The sequence below is a fragment of the Engystomops pustulosus genome, chromosome 4 (assembly GCF_040894005.1).
Source record: "Engystomops pustulosus chromosome 4, aEngPut4.maternal, whole genome shotgun sequence".
Taxonomy (NCBI): Eukaryota; Metazoa; Chordata; class Amphibia; order Anura; family Leptodactylidae; genus Engystomops; species Engystomops pustulosus.
Window position 1 is genome coordinate 192,493,811 of NC_092414.1, and position 18,616 is coordinate 192,512,426.

General features: G+C 46.9%; 1 protein-coding gene across 4 annotated transcripts in view; it reads right to left on the minus strand.

Annotated features, from left to right (window-relative positions):
- The window catches only part of LOC140127913 (cAMP-dependent protein kinase catalytic subunit alpha), a 31,732-nt gene extending 22,012 nt beyond the window's left edge, over window positions 1-9,720 (minus strand). Inside the window, exons 1-2 of one of the 4 annotated variants that reach the window (XM_072149127.1) lie at window positions 9,570-9,720; window positions 4,769-4,876 (exon numbers count right to left, since the gene is read on the minus strand). In XM_072149127.1, coding sequence (XP_072005228.1) covers window positions 4,769-4,814 — 46 coding nt within the window. In that variant the 5' untranslated portion in view covers window positions 4,815-4,876; window positions 9,570-9,720. Of the gene's footprint in view, window positions 1-2,469; window positions 2,627-4,768; window positions 4,877-9,441 lie in introns of those variants that run through there. The other 3 variants (XM_072149126.1, XM_072149125.1, XM_072149124.1) reach the window with 3 other exon arrangements.
- Window positions 9,721-18,616: the final 8,896 nt, after the last annotated feature.

Here is an 18,616-nt window from a genome sequence, read left to right on the forward strand (position 1 = left end):
TAAGAGGATGAGACCCCATGCTCCTCAGATTCCCAGACCATTTGGCACGGAGAGATTTCCTATAGGGATCCTTTCCTATAGGGCTCACTATAGGAAACAGGGGGCGGGGAGATCCTCCTAATACAGCAGCTATCAGTAGGACAGAGCGTTCTGCAGCCGCTGCCCCCAATATTCCAGGGATTATGGGGAAGTTTACATTACAGGGAAAATCCTTGACATTCCTCGGAGTCTCTAGTGAGGAAGCTTCACACAGGAAATCTCCGCAGAGCGCCCGCCACCAACCAAGTGGACTGCGTTAACCACTTCACTACCGCAACAAGGATCCCTGAACTTTATTAATCCCGTTCCCATCAGGTATCTGCTAACTTACCTCATCCCGGGATGCTTCCTGCAGATATTTGGCTTCGGATTCCAGTGAAAAGTCATGTGACCAAACATTGTATAGAAAACATTAGGGTTTACTTCCTACAAATAAAATTTTTTTTTTAAAAATCCCTGGTCATGTGATGTCACACAGGTGCGCGGCTCATTAAATCCCCGATCATGTGATGTCACACAGGTGCGCGGCTCATTATATCCCCGATCATGTGATGTCACACAGGTACGTGGCTCATTATATCCCCGATCATGTGATGTTACACAGGTGCACGGCTCGTTATATCCCCGATCATGTGATGTCACACAGGTGCACGGCTCATTATATCCCCGATCATGTGATGTCACACAGGTGCACGGCTCATTATATCCCCGATCATGTGATGTCACACAGGTGCACGGCTCGTTATATCCCCGATCATGTGATGTCACACAGGTACGTGGCTCATTATATCCCCGATCATGTGATGTTACACAGGTACGTGGCTCATTATATCCCCGATCATGTGATGTCACACAGGTGCACGGCTCATTATATCCCCGATCATGTGATGTCACACAGGTGCACGGCTCATTATATCCCCGATCATGTGATGTCACACAGGTGCACGGCTCGTTATATCCCCGATCATGTGATGTCACACAGGTGCGCGGCTCGTTATATCCCCGATCATGTGATGTTACACAGGTGCACGGCTCGTTATATCCCTGGTCATGTGATGTCACACAGGTGCACGGCTCGTTATATCCCCGATCATGTGATGTCACACATGTGCACGGCTCGTTATATCCCCGATCATGTGATGTCACACAGGTGCACGGCTCGTTATATCCCCGATCATGTGATGTCACACAGGTGCACGGCTCATTATATCCCTGGTCATGTGATGTCACACAGGTGCACGGCTCGTTATATCCCCGATCATGTGATGTCACACAGGTGCGCGGCTCGTTATATCCCCGATCATGTGATGTCACACAGGTGCACGGCTCGTTATATCCCCGATCATGTGATGTCACAGGTGCGCGGCCCGTTATATCCTCGATCATGTGATGTCACACAGGTGCATGGCCCGTTATATCAGCGATCATGTGATGTTACTCAGGCGCATGGGCCGTTATATCCCCGATCATGTGATGTTACTCAGGCGCATGGGCCGTTATATCCCTGGTCATGTGATGCCACAGAGGTGCACGGCTCGTTATATCCCTGGTCATGTGATGTCACAGGTGCACGGATCATTATATCGCTGGTCATGTGATGTCACAGGTGCACGGATCATTATATCGCTGGTCACACAGGTGCATGACTAGTTATATCTGGTCTGTACTCAGCTATTTCTATCAATCCCAACAATGGCGAATAGAGCAACAGCACATTTACTAAATTACCACCGGAGACTGTATACTGTTGAAATCAATAGGAGAACTCCTCTACGTCTGTTCATAATATGCCCACCCCAAGGGGTCAGAATCCATAGGTTTTTTTTTTTTTTTTAATTAAAGGGGTTGGCCAGTCACAAAAAGTTAACTCCTATCCTGTGTGAAAGGGCTAACTTGCAACTCAGTGGGGGTCTTTGTGATGGGACCTGCATGGAGAACAAGAACAGGGGTCCATTTTACTCCTATCGTACCCAGAGATAAACAGAGCAGCCGGGTACTGACAGAAATATCCAAGTCCCAGGCCAGTGAATTGCTTTATGGGTCCATATGGGATTTCAATAATTTTTGGAAAGCCAACACCACAGAAATCCCCCAAATCATGGTTGTGTACATCTCAGTAGGCTAGCCATAGCTGTATATACATTCCACGTGAACCCTCTATGCAAGAGACCGGATGGTACTGGTGGATTTTGCAGGACTATGTGAGGATACTGAGCACCACAACCCCCACACCCTCTACAGAAGAGAAATTTCCTATCCCTTTTAGTAACGTAAAGACAATTACCACCTCAATATTAGTTTCAAGTTCAAAAAGGAGAAGGTGCGATGGATAAAACACAATCTCCCAGCATGCCCCGCAACCAATAAGCCGACTATTATGAATGAGATCTATACATAAACCCTGGCACAGCTGGCATCGCACCCCCATACCGTAGCGTTCCCACCCCTCTCGGTCCAGAGCAGGGGTAGAGGAGTTCAGCTGGGATGTAGCCAGTTTCCAGCGCCGAAAGATGCCCGCGGTGGAGGAGAGCATCGGCTACGGAGACAGAGCATCCACCGTCAGTGGGTGCGATGCTCTGCAGGGAGGCGGTGGGGAGGAAGAAGAGCGAGGGGGGGCAGGAAGAGACGCAACTCCCCACTGCTGACCCTGTTATGAGGGGACGGACCAGCTATTTATAACCTCTAAAGGGGATTAACCCGGGATAAAAGCTCATTACAAGTGACCTGCAGCATGGCGCCATTAACCCATTATTCACACTGGGCAGGTTTGTCTCGTCATCGGGTTAAAATCTCACACTTTCATCACGTGCCCCCTTGTTTTAACTGATTGCATCCCAGGGTGCTCCCTGTAGGCACCTGCAGTTCATTATTCTTCTTCAGATCTGACAGAACACGACACAGAGACTGATCCTCTCTGACGACGGACATTAACCTCTCATTAATTCTCACACTAATAAGCTGGGCACAGATCAGAGACGTCACAGGACGGTGACTGCCGGCAGCAGAGGAGCATGGGTAATGAGTGCCCTTGGGGGTACCAGCTATACCACAGGAGCTGGCGCTGGACGTCTGCCCCTGGCCCAGCCAATAAAATAATAAAAACCCCAAATTCAGCATTACAACCCTAATTTTTCCAGAGTGGTCATGTGACAAAGAATCCCGTTTGGGGACCACTAGTAAATTTTAGTAGCTGTACTGCCCCCTACATCTATATAATGTGGGAAAAAAGAAAAGATTTGTGACAGTATCTGTAACCAGTATCACTGTATGCACTACCAGGGTATCAAGGGTACACTACCAGGGTACAGCGACTATGGGGCAGTCACCAATGTCCCTGCACACTCCGTGTATTACATATACCCCCGTACAATAACATCACTGCGTGTGTATGGTTTCTGCAATGTGACATCACTGTGTGCATGTCATTACTCCTGCATTGGGAGAGCATACAAGTCTTTGGAAACACGCTCCTACAGGTGCCATGTTGTTGTGAAGGCCCCATTTCAAATTTTTCTGGGCATCACCTGGGGAAAGGATAGTCAACTTGTAGAGGAGCCAGCCATATATGTCCCAGAATATCACTACTTGTAATAAGTGGATGAGCCCACTGGTCCCATGGGCCACACAAGGGTTGTGAATACAGGCAGTACGGAAACCTGATTTACAGACAACCCCTAGTTACAGACGGACACCTCTGCCCCCTGTGACCTCTGGTGAAGTCTTTGGATGTTACTATAGTCCCAGGCTGCAAAGATCAGCTATAAGGTGTCTGTAATGAAGTTTTATGGGTAATCCTTATTCCCAGGACACCCAAAAACTTAGAAAATCCAATTGTCACTAGAACAAAAGAAAATTACACTTAAAATATACAAGTTCCGATTCAACTTACGTACAAATTCAAATCCCATGAACACAAGTTAGGCCCTAACCACAGGATAGGGCCTAACTTGCTGATCAGTGATGAGACCCCCACAGATCACAAAAGAGGGGTCCGATGGGGTCCCAGGTACCTCCGTCAGCCCCCTTGTCGCTCAGTCAGTAAATCCAACTTCAGTTCTTGGGAAAACCCCTTTGAGTACAAACCTAAAGAACCAATCTTATACGTAACCTGGGAACTTCCAGTATTTGGCATCTTAAACTATGTGACATGAAGACTGCAACACTGTCCCTAATTTGCAACTAATTCTGCGAAATATTGTCTATGAATACTTGGCGGCCACTGTGGTGCGATATCATTACCTTGCGGGGCGCAATCTGACCACATCTGCCATTATTAGATGCAATTCATCATAACAGCACTGTACTCTTAAAGGGCTTGTCCAGAATTTTAGTCTTCCTAACCCACTGTTAGAATTGGGCATCAGGCTCCTGACACTCATCTAACCCCCAGCAAATACTGTGAATGTCCACACAGTACTTTTGCACGAGTTAAAATTATTAAGAAAAAAAAATGGAATAGAGCAGAGATGCCAAGGTGCCATGCAGTGGAAATAGCCAATATGAGATGTCACCCAAAAATAAGTCACATCCTCTAAAATACAAGACAGAGCTAGAGACCTCTGACACACTGATGAAGGGCTCAGTCCATTTGATCCAAAATAAAATCCCCTGTATAAGACACCATGTATCAATGAGGTCACCTACCTGCTCAGTTTTTGCAGCGCTACAGTAGGCGTTTGTATGTGACACAGTGATATTAATGCATTACCATTACATAGGATGTACTCACCGCTCTCAATCTCGCCGCCCTTCTTGGCCGTAGCGGCGTTGCCCATGGTGGGGGGCGGGCAGGACCTCTAGGATCAGGACAGGCGCCCCCCACCTATATTTCTAGGACCTAAAATGATGAAGCAGAAAGAGATCAATGTAGAAAACAAGATGCTGCAGGCACAGATGTGTCTTTGGACCACCAATAGCCACATATTTACTAGATGCGCCTATTAAACCACTGGGTGGCTATTTGCTTCCAATGAAGTGCCCGGCCAATAGGGTGTCGATAAGTATACGGGCTTAAATGGGTTTTCCAACAAAACAAGTTAGGGCTTGGCTTGCTGATTGGCTGGGGGTCTCAGTGACGAGAACGTTGAGGCCGAGAGGATTCTGCTCCAATCATCTCTATGGAGCAATCGGAGATTGCCGAGCGCTTGGCAATCTCCGTCAGCTCCACACAGGTGATTGGAGCAGACGGGATATGCGCGGCCATCTGCTCCGCTAATCTTGCGGAGCCACAAGGGTTCTGACGTAGGTACCATCAGACCCCCCCATTCTCGTGATCTGTGGTGGGCTCATCACTGACACCCCCATCGATCAGCAAGTCAGGTCCTATCCTGGGCCTACCTTGTTTCATGGGAAAACCCCTTTAAGCATCACAAGATGAAGTCAGAGGATGCAACCAGTCGTGTGAACAGGGCTACCAGGATTACTGTAATCCTATCCCAAAAAAAAAAATTACAAATCTTCCAACCCTAGACATTGGGGTCTGGCGGACCACCTCAGGAACTATGATGAGACGTCAGATGAGACGTCAGTAACTTTTTGGTTATGTTTTTGATAGTTTCTCTTTGCCCCCTGATGTCAGTATTCTGTCCACCCCTCTGTCTTCCATTACAGGGACAGACCTCTCCCAGTCCAGACGGATGTGGGCGCCTCTGGGTTGTAGTATAAGGCCGGACATAGTCACATTTCTCCAGAGGTGATCTGTTATATCAGGCAGTGCCACACATATATTCACCCTACTCACAGCCAGAACCAGAGTCATCCATCCTACTACTATATAACAGCAGAAGGAGAACTAAAACAGGGGGGCTACTAGAGGCCCTGGGAGGAGGAGGAAACCTTTGGCACTTAACCTGGCCTGATCACATGTGCGATTCAACGGAACCATGTGACCGTTACCGATCGCATGCGTTTCTGTTGAAGTGTGTGCGCAATCGGGAGAAACCCCTCCCCTTTACATCTCAAAACACAATGCAACCAGAATGTGTGAACGCCGCGCCTTCGACCACTTACTAGAATAAGAGCAGCCTGGTGATCAGCTGATCACAGTGGGTGTGGCTTGATTATTACCAATACAGGGCGTCCCTTTAAATGAAAGGCGAATACTGATCAATAGAGAAGAAATCCATCAGAGAGGGTTTAGCCTCCCGTCCTAGGAGAAAGCACCAACTGCCTAAATTTAGGCAGTGGAAGTCGACCACATACAATAGACATTATGAAGACACAGCAGGCTACAGACTAGTTTTATAACACACTGCATGTCCACAATCTGAAAACAGCAATGGATAATAAGAGGGGTGCAGGAACAAAGGCCACCCAGTACCCAAATATATGATGCACGGCATGTCAGAGATATAACAAGTAACCAAAAAGAGTTATGTTTATGAGGTGCCACAATACACACAGCGATGTCACCGCACAGGGATAATGCACACAGCGATGTCACCGCACAGGGATAATGCACACAGCGATGTCACAGCACAGGGATAATACACACAGCGATGTCACAGTACAGAGATAATACACACAGTGATGTCACAGTACAGAGATAATACACACAGTGATGTCACAGTACAGGGATAATACACACAGAGATGTCACCGCACAGGGATAATGCACACAGCGATGTCACCGCACAGGGATAATGCACACAGCGATGTCAGAGAAGAGGGACGACGCACACAAGTCTACAGCGTTGGCACTCACGATCACAGCTCAAGACTGTAGTACACAGGAAAATGTCTTCATACAGCCATCATAGTAGTAGCCATGACACTCTGTCTAGTTACCGTCATCACTGATAACAAGACTGCGTCTATATACTGTTATCAATGCCATAACCGGATCCATCTCAGCTACCACTGTACCAGACCACAGCGTGTTACACCCCCATCACAGTGGCTCTTGTAATCATGAATATAGACCGTCATCCTAGTAGTGGTCATGACATCCCGTCTACATCCCATCATCCTAGTAGTGGCCATGACATCACGTCTACATCCCGTCATCCTAGTAGTGGCCATGACATCCCGTCTACATCCCATCATCCTAGTAGTGGCCATGACATCCTGTCTACATCCCATCATCCTAGTAGTGGCCATGACATCCCGTCTACATCCCATCATCCTAGTAGTGGCCACGACATCACGTTTACATCCCATCATCCTAGTAGTGGCCATGACATCCCATCTACATCCCATCATCCTAGTAGTGGCCATGACATCACATCTACATCCCATCATCCTAGTAGTGGCCAGGACATCACGTCTACATCCCATCATCCTAGTAGTGGCCAGGACATCACGTCTACATCCTTCCATCCTAGTAGTGGCCATGACATCACGTCTACATCCTTCCATCCTAGTAGCTGCCATGACATCACGTCTACATCCCATCATCCTAGTAGTGGCCATGACATCACGTCTACATCCTTCCATCCTAGTAGTGGCCATGACATCACGTCTACCTCCTTCCATCCTAGTAGCGGCCATGACATCACGTCTACATCCCATCATCCTAGTAGTGGCCATGACATCCCGTCTACATCCCATCATCCTAGTAGTGGCCAGGACATCCCGTCTACATCCCATCATCCTAGTAGTGGCCAGGACATCACGTCTACATCCCATCATCCTAGTAGTGGCCATGACACCAGGTCTACATCCCATCATCCTAGTTGTGGCCATGACATCACGTCTACATCCCGTCATCCTAGTAGTGGCCATGACATCACGCCTACATCCCGTCATCCTAGTAGTGGCCATGACATCAGCCTACATCCCTTCATCCTTGTAGTGGCCATGACATCAGCCTACATCCCTTCATCCTTGTAGTGGGCATGACATCACGCCTACATCCCATCATCCTAGTAGTGGGCATGACATCACGTCTACATCCCTTCATCCTTGTAGTGGGCATGACATCACATCTACATCCCATCATCCTAGCAGTAACCATGACATCATGTCTGCATCCCATCATCCTAGTAGCAGCCTTGAAATCACGTCTACATCCCATCATCCTAGTGGTGGCCATGACATCACATCTATGTTCTACCATTATAGTGGTGGCCATGACATCACGTCTGCAACCCATCATCCTCATAGTAGCCATGACATCACGTCTACTTCCTTCATCCTAGTAGCAGTCATGACATCACGTCTGCATCCCATCATTCTATCCTGCCATCATGGTAGTCACCATGACATCACGTCTACATCCCGCCATTCTAGTAGTGGCCATGACATCACGTCTACATCCCGCCATCCAGTAGTAGCCATGACATCATGTCTACATCCCTTCCATTCTAGTAGTAGCCATGACATCACGTCTACATTCCGCCATCATGGTAGTGGCCATGACATTATGTCTACATCCTATCATCCTAGCAGCAGCCGTGACATCCCGTCTACATCACGCCGTCCTAGTAGTAGCCATGACATGTCTACATCCCATCATCCTAGTAGTAGCCATGACATCCCGTCTACATCCTTCCATCCTAGTAGTAACCGTGACATCACATCTACATCCCATCATCATAGTAGGGGCCATGACATCACGTCTACATCCTTCCATCCTAGTAGCGGCCATGACATCACGTCTACATCCTTCCATCCTAGTAGCGGCCATGACATCACGTCTACATCCTTCCATCCTAGTAGCGGCCATGACATCACGTCTACATCCTTCCATCCTAGTAGCAGCCAGGACATCACGTCTACATCCCATCATCTTAGTAGTGGCCATGACATCACGTCTACATCCTAGTAGTGGCCATGACATCACGTCTACATCCCATCATCCCAGTAGTGGCCACGACATCACGTCTACATCCCATCATCCCAGTAGTGGCCACGACATCACGTCTACATCCCATCATCCCAGTAGTGGCCACGACATCACGTCTACATCCCTTCATCCCAGTAGTGGCCACGACATCACGTCTACATCCCTTCATCCCAGTAGTGGCCACGACATCACGTCTACATCCCTTCATCCTAGTAGTGGCCACGATATGATGTCCGTAGTCCACGTGTTCTGCTCTCGTCCGTGGTATTAAACCAATCATCTCCGTGGCTCTAAGCCTCTTAGGGTGTAGGGTCCATCTGTCCTCTCCCCCTCGGGTGACACTATGACAGATGTGGCCCCTCAGTGACAGGAGGATGGATGGCAGACAATGGCAGGGGCTGCATTACATCACTGACATCTGAGGCTGCCCCCACACTCATCACACCCGGGGCCATCGTGCCATCCCGTCATCCTCTCCGGTCCGGGCCTAGCCGCCTGTCATCTGCCCCGGCACTGAGCAGGCCTCGCCTACCCCGCCTGATGACAGGCCGCCCGTTAGAGCCCACATCCCCCTCCCGCTACGACGTTCCGCCCAGGCCTCCCCTCCACCATCGTTACCGTATATAAGGGGCCGCACCTCGGGGTCTCCTCCTCGGGCGCCCGCAGCAGACTCCCCGTCACCTCTAGGACCCGCAGGCCGCGGAGCCTCTCTCCTCCTCCTATGCGATACCTCAGGACCCGCTCACCTGCAAGCCACGCCTCTCTACGCGTCATTCAATCGACGTCAGCCAATCGTCGCCGGAGCCCCGCCCATGTGTCGGCGGAAGAAGCCAATCCGCGAGGGCCTCTTTCCCTCCACTGTCGACATCTCTTTCCGGCCGACAGTCCCTGCTCCTCCTCCCTTGTCACCCGGGAGACGGTGAACGTGACGTCACGCCGCTTAGAAACCAATGATAGGGCGTGGGAATCATAAAGCACCGCCTCTGCTACATCGTCTTTGGCTGAGACCACAAATGAGTGACAGCGAAGGGGCGTGGCGCTGGGATGTGTCATTGATTGGGCTTAGCTGTTCCGGACGTCAGCGCTCTGCTATTTATAGCTGGGCTTCTCCCCGCCTTTTAAAGGGGACGTTCTGTTTGTGCTTATGTGCGCTGCAGGCAGTCAGGGGTGTCCCGGTATAGCGGTGTACCCTGGAAAGGAAATAGTTAAAAGGAATAAGCTGGCGCTTTAACTCTTCCATTGTGAAGGAGCCGCCTGTGGGTGCATTGACGATCATCAACCTGTGGGGGCGCTATGGCGCAGCCGCACATCTGTAATTGTATAACATGCACCAGTGTTTTATGTGGTAAGGAGGGTATAGAGGAGGTCAGGGGTTAATACCCTGCGCTAGATTGAGGTGTTTGATTATGAGGGCATTAATCCAGCGATGACCCCCTGCCCCGCGTGACGCCTGTGACATCGCAGTTGGCCTTTAGACGTATCACTCGTAGTGTTACATTTTTGGACCCTTTGCCCCGCCCCTAGTATTCCCTTTATAAACTACAATGCCATCCCTAGTGCCCCCCACATACTATAGTAACACCGCAACCTGAATAATGCCCCCTATCCTGTGGACATCCCTCAAACTGTATAATACCCCTCAATTCTTACTCCTACGCATAATACCCCCTGCCCCCCTACTGATAACCTATTTTCAGTTCTCCCTTCCCGTAATACCTCCTTCCAGTTGGCCCCTCTCATATAATGCCTCCTTACTTTTTATTTACCCCCCCCCCCCCTCACATAGTGGACCCACCTCCTCTTCATCTTCCCCAGTTCTAGTTCCCCTCTCCCCCCTGGTCCCCCCTGCAGCCCCCACTTCTAGTTCCCCTTTCCCCCCTTAGTTTTAGCCCCCCCTGCTGCCCCAGTTCTAGTTCCCCTTTCTGCCCTTAGTTCCTCTTTCCTCCCTGCAGCCCCAGTTCTAGTTCAACTCTCCCCCTCAGTCCCCCCCCTGCTGCCCCAGTTCTAGTCTCCCCTGTACCCCCCAACTTTCAAGTGTGACATGCGCCAGGAAAGTGTCTCAGCCGCGTTGCACTGTGACTTTCAATGGCATTGGCATCTTACGGATGCCGAGGCGATTGATTAAATTCCATCTGGTAATGGTGCACGAGCGTCCGGTGCCGGCCGCATCGTGTTCTTTTACTAGAACTGGCAGGGGCCTTCTATCGGGTCAGAGGCCCCTGCCGTAGAGCCAGGTGCTGGGGCCCATTGGAGGGTCCTCCACCAGGCCAGTCTGACCCTGCCTGTGCAGTATGATCCCTCTAGTAAGGATCGCCTGTATATTGGTCACATTTCCCAGACGCCTCTAACACTGTCTGTAAAATGGGATGTGATCCATTGGGTTCTTGATTCACATCTTCGATTCAGAATCTTTGCTTCATTCTTTTTCAAATGGGATTCTTGATTAAGTGGCTTTACTTTGCGTTTCATCCAGGGGCGTAACTAGGAGAGGCAGGGCCCCACAGCAGGCTTCTGAATGGGGCTCCTTACCCCCTCAGAATATAAACGTATTGGTATACTCACACATTTATACACTCATGCACACACATTCATGCACTGATACACACATGCAATCTATGTGTAATGAATATACTAGGAACAAATAGATCAAGAATTGAAATTCCAACCTGCCCAATCCTTATGTTCACCTGAAACATTAAATTACGACTGACAAGGTTTGATGCTTGAAAAATAACCAATGACTGTGAGGACCTACCATCATCAAACTTTAAACAACAGGCTCCATCGAGCGGCGTGAGAAAAAATGCTGCCTACTCTAATCAACAATTCCAGTATTTAAAATGCAGTTTATATTAATATTCTATTTAAATCAACCTTTTTGTATTTTTAATTATTTAATTAATGTATTAACATGACATGTATTAACTTATATAGACATATACAGCCCCTTTACCAACCCATAAAAGCAAAACTGTTGTATTAACTGCATAGATCTAGAAGGTATAACACATACAGAATCAGAACCATGGTAAATACAGCTAAGATCCTACCATACATACAGCCTCATAACCAAGTTCTATACATAAATACAGTGCCAGAACCAACCCAATACTCACAGTAAATAGAGCACCAAGACCAAGTTCATACATATCTACAGCACCAGAACCCAGTTCAGTAAGTAAATGCAACACTGGAACCCAGATAAGTACATAAAACTAGAACCAAGCTCAGTGTAATATAACACCAAGTGGATATAACACCAAGCTCTCTTCTCTTTCTACAGCTATATACTGTATCTCTGAATGCTGAATGGGTTTTCAACTACAGGCAGTACCTGGGTTACGTACGAGGTTCTGGAGGTTTCTTCTTAAGTTGAATTTGTATGTAAGTCGGAACTGTATATTATATAATTGTATCTCCAGCCAAAATGTTTTTGGTCTCTGTGACAATTGGATTTGAAAAATGTTGGATTGTCATGAGAACCAGGATTAACAATAAAGCTTCATTACAGACCCCTGTGATAACTGTTATAGCTGTTTATTGTAGCCTAAGGCTACATTCACACTGCCTCAAGGAGGACGTATGTACGGCCGATATACGTCCCCCATAGACTGTAAGCTCTTGTGTCACCCCTCACCCTCATAGACTGTAAGCTCCTGTGTCACCTCCTCATCCTCATAGACTGTACGCTCTTGTGTCACCCCCTCATCCTCATAGACTGTAAGCTCTTGTGTCACCCCCTTATCCTCATAGACTGTAAGCGCTTGTGTCACCCCTCATCCTCATAGACTGTAAGCTCTTGTGTCACCACCACCCTCATAGACTGTAAGCTCTTGTGTCACCCCTCATCCTCATAGACTGTAAGCTCTTGTGTCACCTCCTCATCCTCATAGACTGTAAGCTCTTGTGTCACCCCCTCATCCTCATAGACTGTAAGCTCTTGTGTCCCCCTCATCCTCATAGAATGTAGGCTGTTGTGTTTTCCCCTCATGCCCATAGACTGTAAGCTCTTGTGTCACCCCTCATCCTCATAGACTGTAAGCTCTTGTGTCACCTCCTCATCCTCATAGACTGTAAGCTCTTGTGTCACCCCTCATCCTCATAGACTGTAAGCTCTTGTGTCACCTCCTCATCCTCATAGAGTGTAAGCTCTTGTGTCACCCCTCATCCTCATAGACTGTAAGCGCTTGTGTCAACCCCTCATCCTCATAGACTGTAAGCTCTTGTGTCACCCCTCATCCTCATAGACTGTAAGCTCTTGTGTCACCCCTCATCCTCATAGACTGTAAGCTCCTGTGTCACCTCCTCATCCTCATAGACTGTAAGCTCTTGTGTCACCCCTCATCCTCATAGACTGTAAGCTCTTGTGTCACCTCCTCATCCTCATAGACTGTAAGCTCTTGTGTCACCCCTCATCCTCATAGACTGTAAGCTCTTGTGTCACCTCCTCATCCTCATAGAGTGTAAGCTCTTGTGTCACCCCTCATCCTCATAGACTGTAAGCTTGTGTGAGCAGGGCCCTCACTCCTATTGTTCCATATGACTGTTTGTACTAAAGTGCTACGGAATAGGATGGAGCAATATAAATAAAGATTATTATTAAAAGTTTTAGGCTACCCACTTCATCATCATCTCTTTTATCTTCTTATCACAAAATGAATACTGTTCTCTTATTCCCCTAGAGATCACTATTATGCCCCCACTGTAGATTAATGTAGTAATATTTCCCTCACAATTGCAAATATAGGAACGGTGCCTCCACATAGTAGCCAATATAGTTACAGTGCCCATACACTGCAGCTCAACTAGTCACAGTTCCTGTAAATGGTACAAACAGTCACATTGCCCCCACAGAATAGCCATTAGTCACACCCATCCACAGTATCCAGTAGTCACAGTAGCAACCCCCAACAGCCATTAGTCACAGTGCCTGTCCAAAGTAGCCAATAATCACAGTGCCGACCCCCAGTAGCCAGTAGTTACAGTGCTTGCCCCCAGTAGTTACAGCGCCTGCCCAAATTGGCAGTAGTCACAATGATGGCCCCACCAGTCACAGTGATGTCCCCTGTATTCGGGAGTTGCATAATGTTACATAAAAGTGATTTATCTGTCTAAAGAGCAGCCAGATTTATTGCATTCTTAGGGGCACAGGCCGGAAGATATGTTTTTCTCCCTCATTCCCAAAACATCTATATGTATTTTGGAAACATTTCAATACATATTTTCTAATGAGGAAGCTTAGCTAGCACACCTCATTGGTGGTGAAGGTCTGGAGCTGGTGCCACAGGTAGCACTTAGAGATCTCTCCGTGGGCACCAAGGCCCCAGTATGGAGTTCTCCGGACAAGACTCGGGTCACCCAGGATATACAGGAGGAATGAGGAGGTGTGGACAGGGCTGGATTATCATACAGCTATAGTTACAGAAAACATGGAAATCAGGTGTGGAGATAAGGGGTTAAATGATTCAGGACCAGGATAACTTATCTTCTGGATGCAAGGGGTAGGAAAAAAGGAAAACAACAGAGGACAGCGCCTCGGGTGATATCGTCAGATAACCGGCAGACGTAGTAGATTAATCAGGGGTGCCCACCTTGGCCGTTCTTGGTATCAAAGCATATAGATAAAGGGTAGGTCCACATCCGATGGTCCCGAAGTCCAGACTGGTTGTGTCTCTTATAGGTAGGTATAGTGGTAGGGCAAGCAACTGTGCTGAGCAGCTCTCACAACTCCATCAACCGGACTCCCGGAGGATTAAAATATACAATAGCAAAAGAAAAATCGGAGTACACGTGGGGCGCTGACAGTGCCAATACCCAAAAACAGATCCAAAATACCAATGGAGCTATATATTACTTTAGCAAAAAGTGTTTTATTATAAAACTTAAAAACATAAACATAATTAAAATTATATATAAGCCTGTTTAGCTGTCCAGTATAACGCGTTTCGGGTTCTAGGCCCTTTTTCAAATAACGGACAAGACAATAATGTCAAAATGTAATGTAAAGTTTTTACATGTTTTTAAGTTTTATAATAAAACACTTTTTGCTAAAGTAATATATAGCTCCATTGGTATTTTGGATCTGTTTTTGGGTATTGGCACTGTCAGCGCCCCATGTGTACTCCGATTTTTCTTTTGCCATTGCATAACTTATCTTCTGGGTCAGACACATTCTACATTTTAACTATTCCACTATAACTGGAGTTGCTCTGCTGTTCTGTAGTGACATTTGTCACTATTTGGACAGTGCTGGGTCCAGACCACAGACAGTATCTTGGCAATCATTTAGTCACATAATCTCCGGGATGCACCAGCGCACCAGCCGCTGCCTTTAGTCTCGATTGAGATTTATGTACGAGAAAAGAAGAAGCGGACAGAATCATTGACATTGGCTGAGTGAGTAGCACTTCTGCCTTGCAGCGCTGGGGTCCTGGGTTTGAATCCCACCCAGGTCAACATCTGCAAAGAGTTTGTATGTTCTCTCCGTGTTTGCGTGGGTTTCCTCCGGGTACTCCGGTTTACTCCCACACTCCAAAAACATACTGTTAGGTTGTTTAGATTGTGAGCCCCATGGGGACAGGGACCAATTTGTCATGCTTTGTGCAGCGCTGCGTCATCTGTGTGCGATATATAAAGAATTATTATATTATTATTAAAATTTGAATAATTTCTGTTAAAGATAGAAAATTTTAGGCTACATGTCAATTCTACAAGATTTGTAGAAAGTAACACTGTAGTAATCTGGGGATATTCTGTGCTAAAATCTAATATGCAATATACAATAAATCTGTGCCATGTGCAGGAGAATATCGCCGTGTCCTGAAGGTTTATATCGGCAGATGATGTCATTCCCAATCTTTCCACGTCGTGCGAGCCGTTATTTTCTAATCCTAATGGAAATTTTTGTAATAGTTGTAAACATTGACATTTGGCAGGACTTTCTCAGTAGAGCCGTAAATGGCGCCACATTGTCTTCTGTATTAAACGGACCTTCTTTTATACTTATATTATATTGTACATAATGTTTGGTGTCCGGGTCTGTGACGGCGCTGTCTACAATGATCTGTGTGCTGCAGATGGTCCCCCCCCTCCTTGTACGGCACATTTAGGTCTTGCCTCCTGTTCACACTCCAGATTGCCTCACGCTGTGCCCCTCCTGTGCCTACAGTACCGTACTTTCTTGTGTTATTACACCGCCCCAAGCTCAGAAATAGTGAGCAGCTTGACAATGTCTCTCTTTCGGCAACATGGCACATTCTGCTAGTCCACAAATACTCGCCAGCTTGTATGGAGACCAAGTTGTGACAGGTCGCAGCTCAGCACACAGCTCCGAGCTCAGGAGCCGCCATGTTTATGAGGCGGCTGTGAAACAATTAGTGAGGCAGTGTCTATTATAAAAAGCAGATCCGGGTAATATATCATATATCATGCGTGTGAATATAAAGGGGTTACATCTACCTTAGTTGGATGCAGGTTTTTTTGGTCGTAATTTAGTTTTTTTTTTTCTTTTAGGCGCATCAATTTTTGGGGACTTTTACAAGCAGTGCGCCTAATTTTTCTTTGCACTTCCCGTTTTGGATGTTGCCAAATGATTTGTTGTTGGTTTGTGCCTAAAAAGTTTTAAATAGTTCCGCAACTTTTTATACCACTGTGGAAAGGCAGTGGTATGAGCAGCGCACCTAAAAGTATCAAATATGCCCTGCGCTGGATAAAGAGCCCAGATAAAAGGAGACAAATGAGGCTAAAACACACTAGAGGGGACATTTCTCATAGTGCATGGTGTATGATAAAGCCCCCGCTGACCCTCCATGGTGGATACAGCGGTGAATGTTCGCAGGCATTAGCGACCTCAGTCCTTTTTATATGCGTTATCTGCGCGTTAAAAGCGCATTGAAAACACCATAAAAACGCGCGTGAAAAACTGAGACCCTGAACAAACTCTGACTGAAAACTGATTGAACTCTGATGAAAAATATCAGTTTTTCACTGACCAAACCCTGATCGCTCCCTGATCCGACTCCGACGTGATCGTCGCAATAGGATAGAAGCTGTAACCTTACACTTTGTGTGGATCGTGGCCGTGGTTGATCTGTTAATCACTGACAGACCAGAGCATCATAATGTCATAGTGATGTTCACTGCTCATAGAAAGTTACAGATATTTGGCTCTCTGTTGGAAGTTATTGAAAATGTAAAAAGTTCACGTTCTAGTGATATTACATCATTAATGTAGAGTATTTAACTAGATGCTTCGATTGTGATTCCTCATCTCCAACCATTTATACCCCCACAAAATTGTCATTGTCTCCATAACTTGCCACGTGGTCTTCAGTGTGTAGGTATACGATGACGTCTCCTCCTGTTCACAACTAATTGCTGAGGTGGCTACCACTATTCTTGAAAAGCGAACCTCAGGGGTACAGAGTTACAAGCCTCTAGGTGGCGACTCTGCTCATCCCATTGGTTTTCAATGGGATTCAGTTTGGGAGAAAGTGCTCCAGCAGATGATCCCTAATGATGGCCCTTGATGAGATAGTGCTCCATGGAGATGAGATTAGGCCTGTGTTGCTCATGTAGAGGCACAAGGACTGGATTTGGATCAGCTCTGTATCGACTAGACACCTGTCCAGACTAACACCACCACAGACTTACCTGATGACAACAGTGGCTGAGGCATAGAGCGCTCCTTGGTGACTATTATTTGTCCTCAGTGTGAATTGACCTTCATCAGTGAAGAGCACTGAGGCCTTCCAGTCCCTCATCCAGTGTAGATGCTCCGTGGTCCATACAAGATGGCAACCCCTGTACCGGGTTGTGTGGTCACATACCTTGCAGGTCTTATAGTACACAGGCCACACCAAGGTAAACCGTTTTGAATGATCAGAAGAGACTCTTGCATACCCCTGATTTTTCCTAAATCTGCCTGTAAGTATGTTACATTTATCATCCATTTCACAGGGCATTGTTTGCAAAGAAGCGAACACCAGTGTGTGATGTGGCCAAAGGACGTCCAACTTCTGTACCTTATCCAATCTCTCTGTATGAACCCATTGATGACACTGTGTGACTCTCTAAATTCAGCAGTCACTTCAGTCTGAGAAGCCTTACTACGTTGCGGTATCGGCGATCCCTTGTTTTGTGTCGTCTAGGACTCATGTCAAAATGTGAACAGCATGATGAGGAGGACTGTTATTATGCAGGAAATGTATTATATGGTTCAGACAACAGTTATAAACTTTGCTGTCAATCTTCTAGATAGAGAACAGTAAGTTGTGCAAAATGCATTGAAACATTGGACAGTAGGACATGTTTTTCACTCATTTCTCGCTCTCCACCTTCAAAAATCCATAACTTTTTTGTGTACAGAGCTGTGTGAGGGCTTATTTTGTGTGCTACAATTTTTACTTTCCCGTGATGTTATTTATTGTAACATGCCGTGTACTGGGAAGCAAGAAAAAATTCCAAATGTGGAAAAAATGAAAAAAAAAAAAAAAAAAAAACAACCCCTGCATATGCGTCACATTCTTGTGGGCTCAGTTTTTATGACTTTCACTCTGCGCTCCAAATAACGCCTCTACTTTTGGTTCAGTATGATCGCGGTGATACCAAACTTATACAGGTTTTATTGCGTTTTAAAGGACACCTGTCATCAGGTCTCTGCCACTAGTCCTGTCACCACTACCTGTTGGAGCAGCTCACAAGGATCCCATCCCAGCCTTTATCTAGTTATTTCATACATTATTCATTGTAAAATCATCTATTCTTTATCATGTAAATGAGGCTGGTCACATGG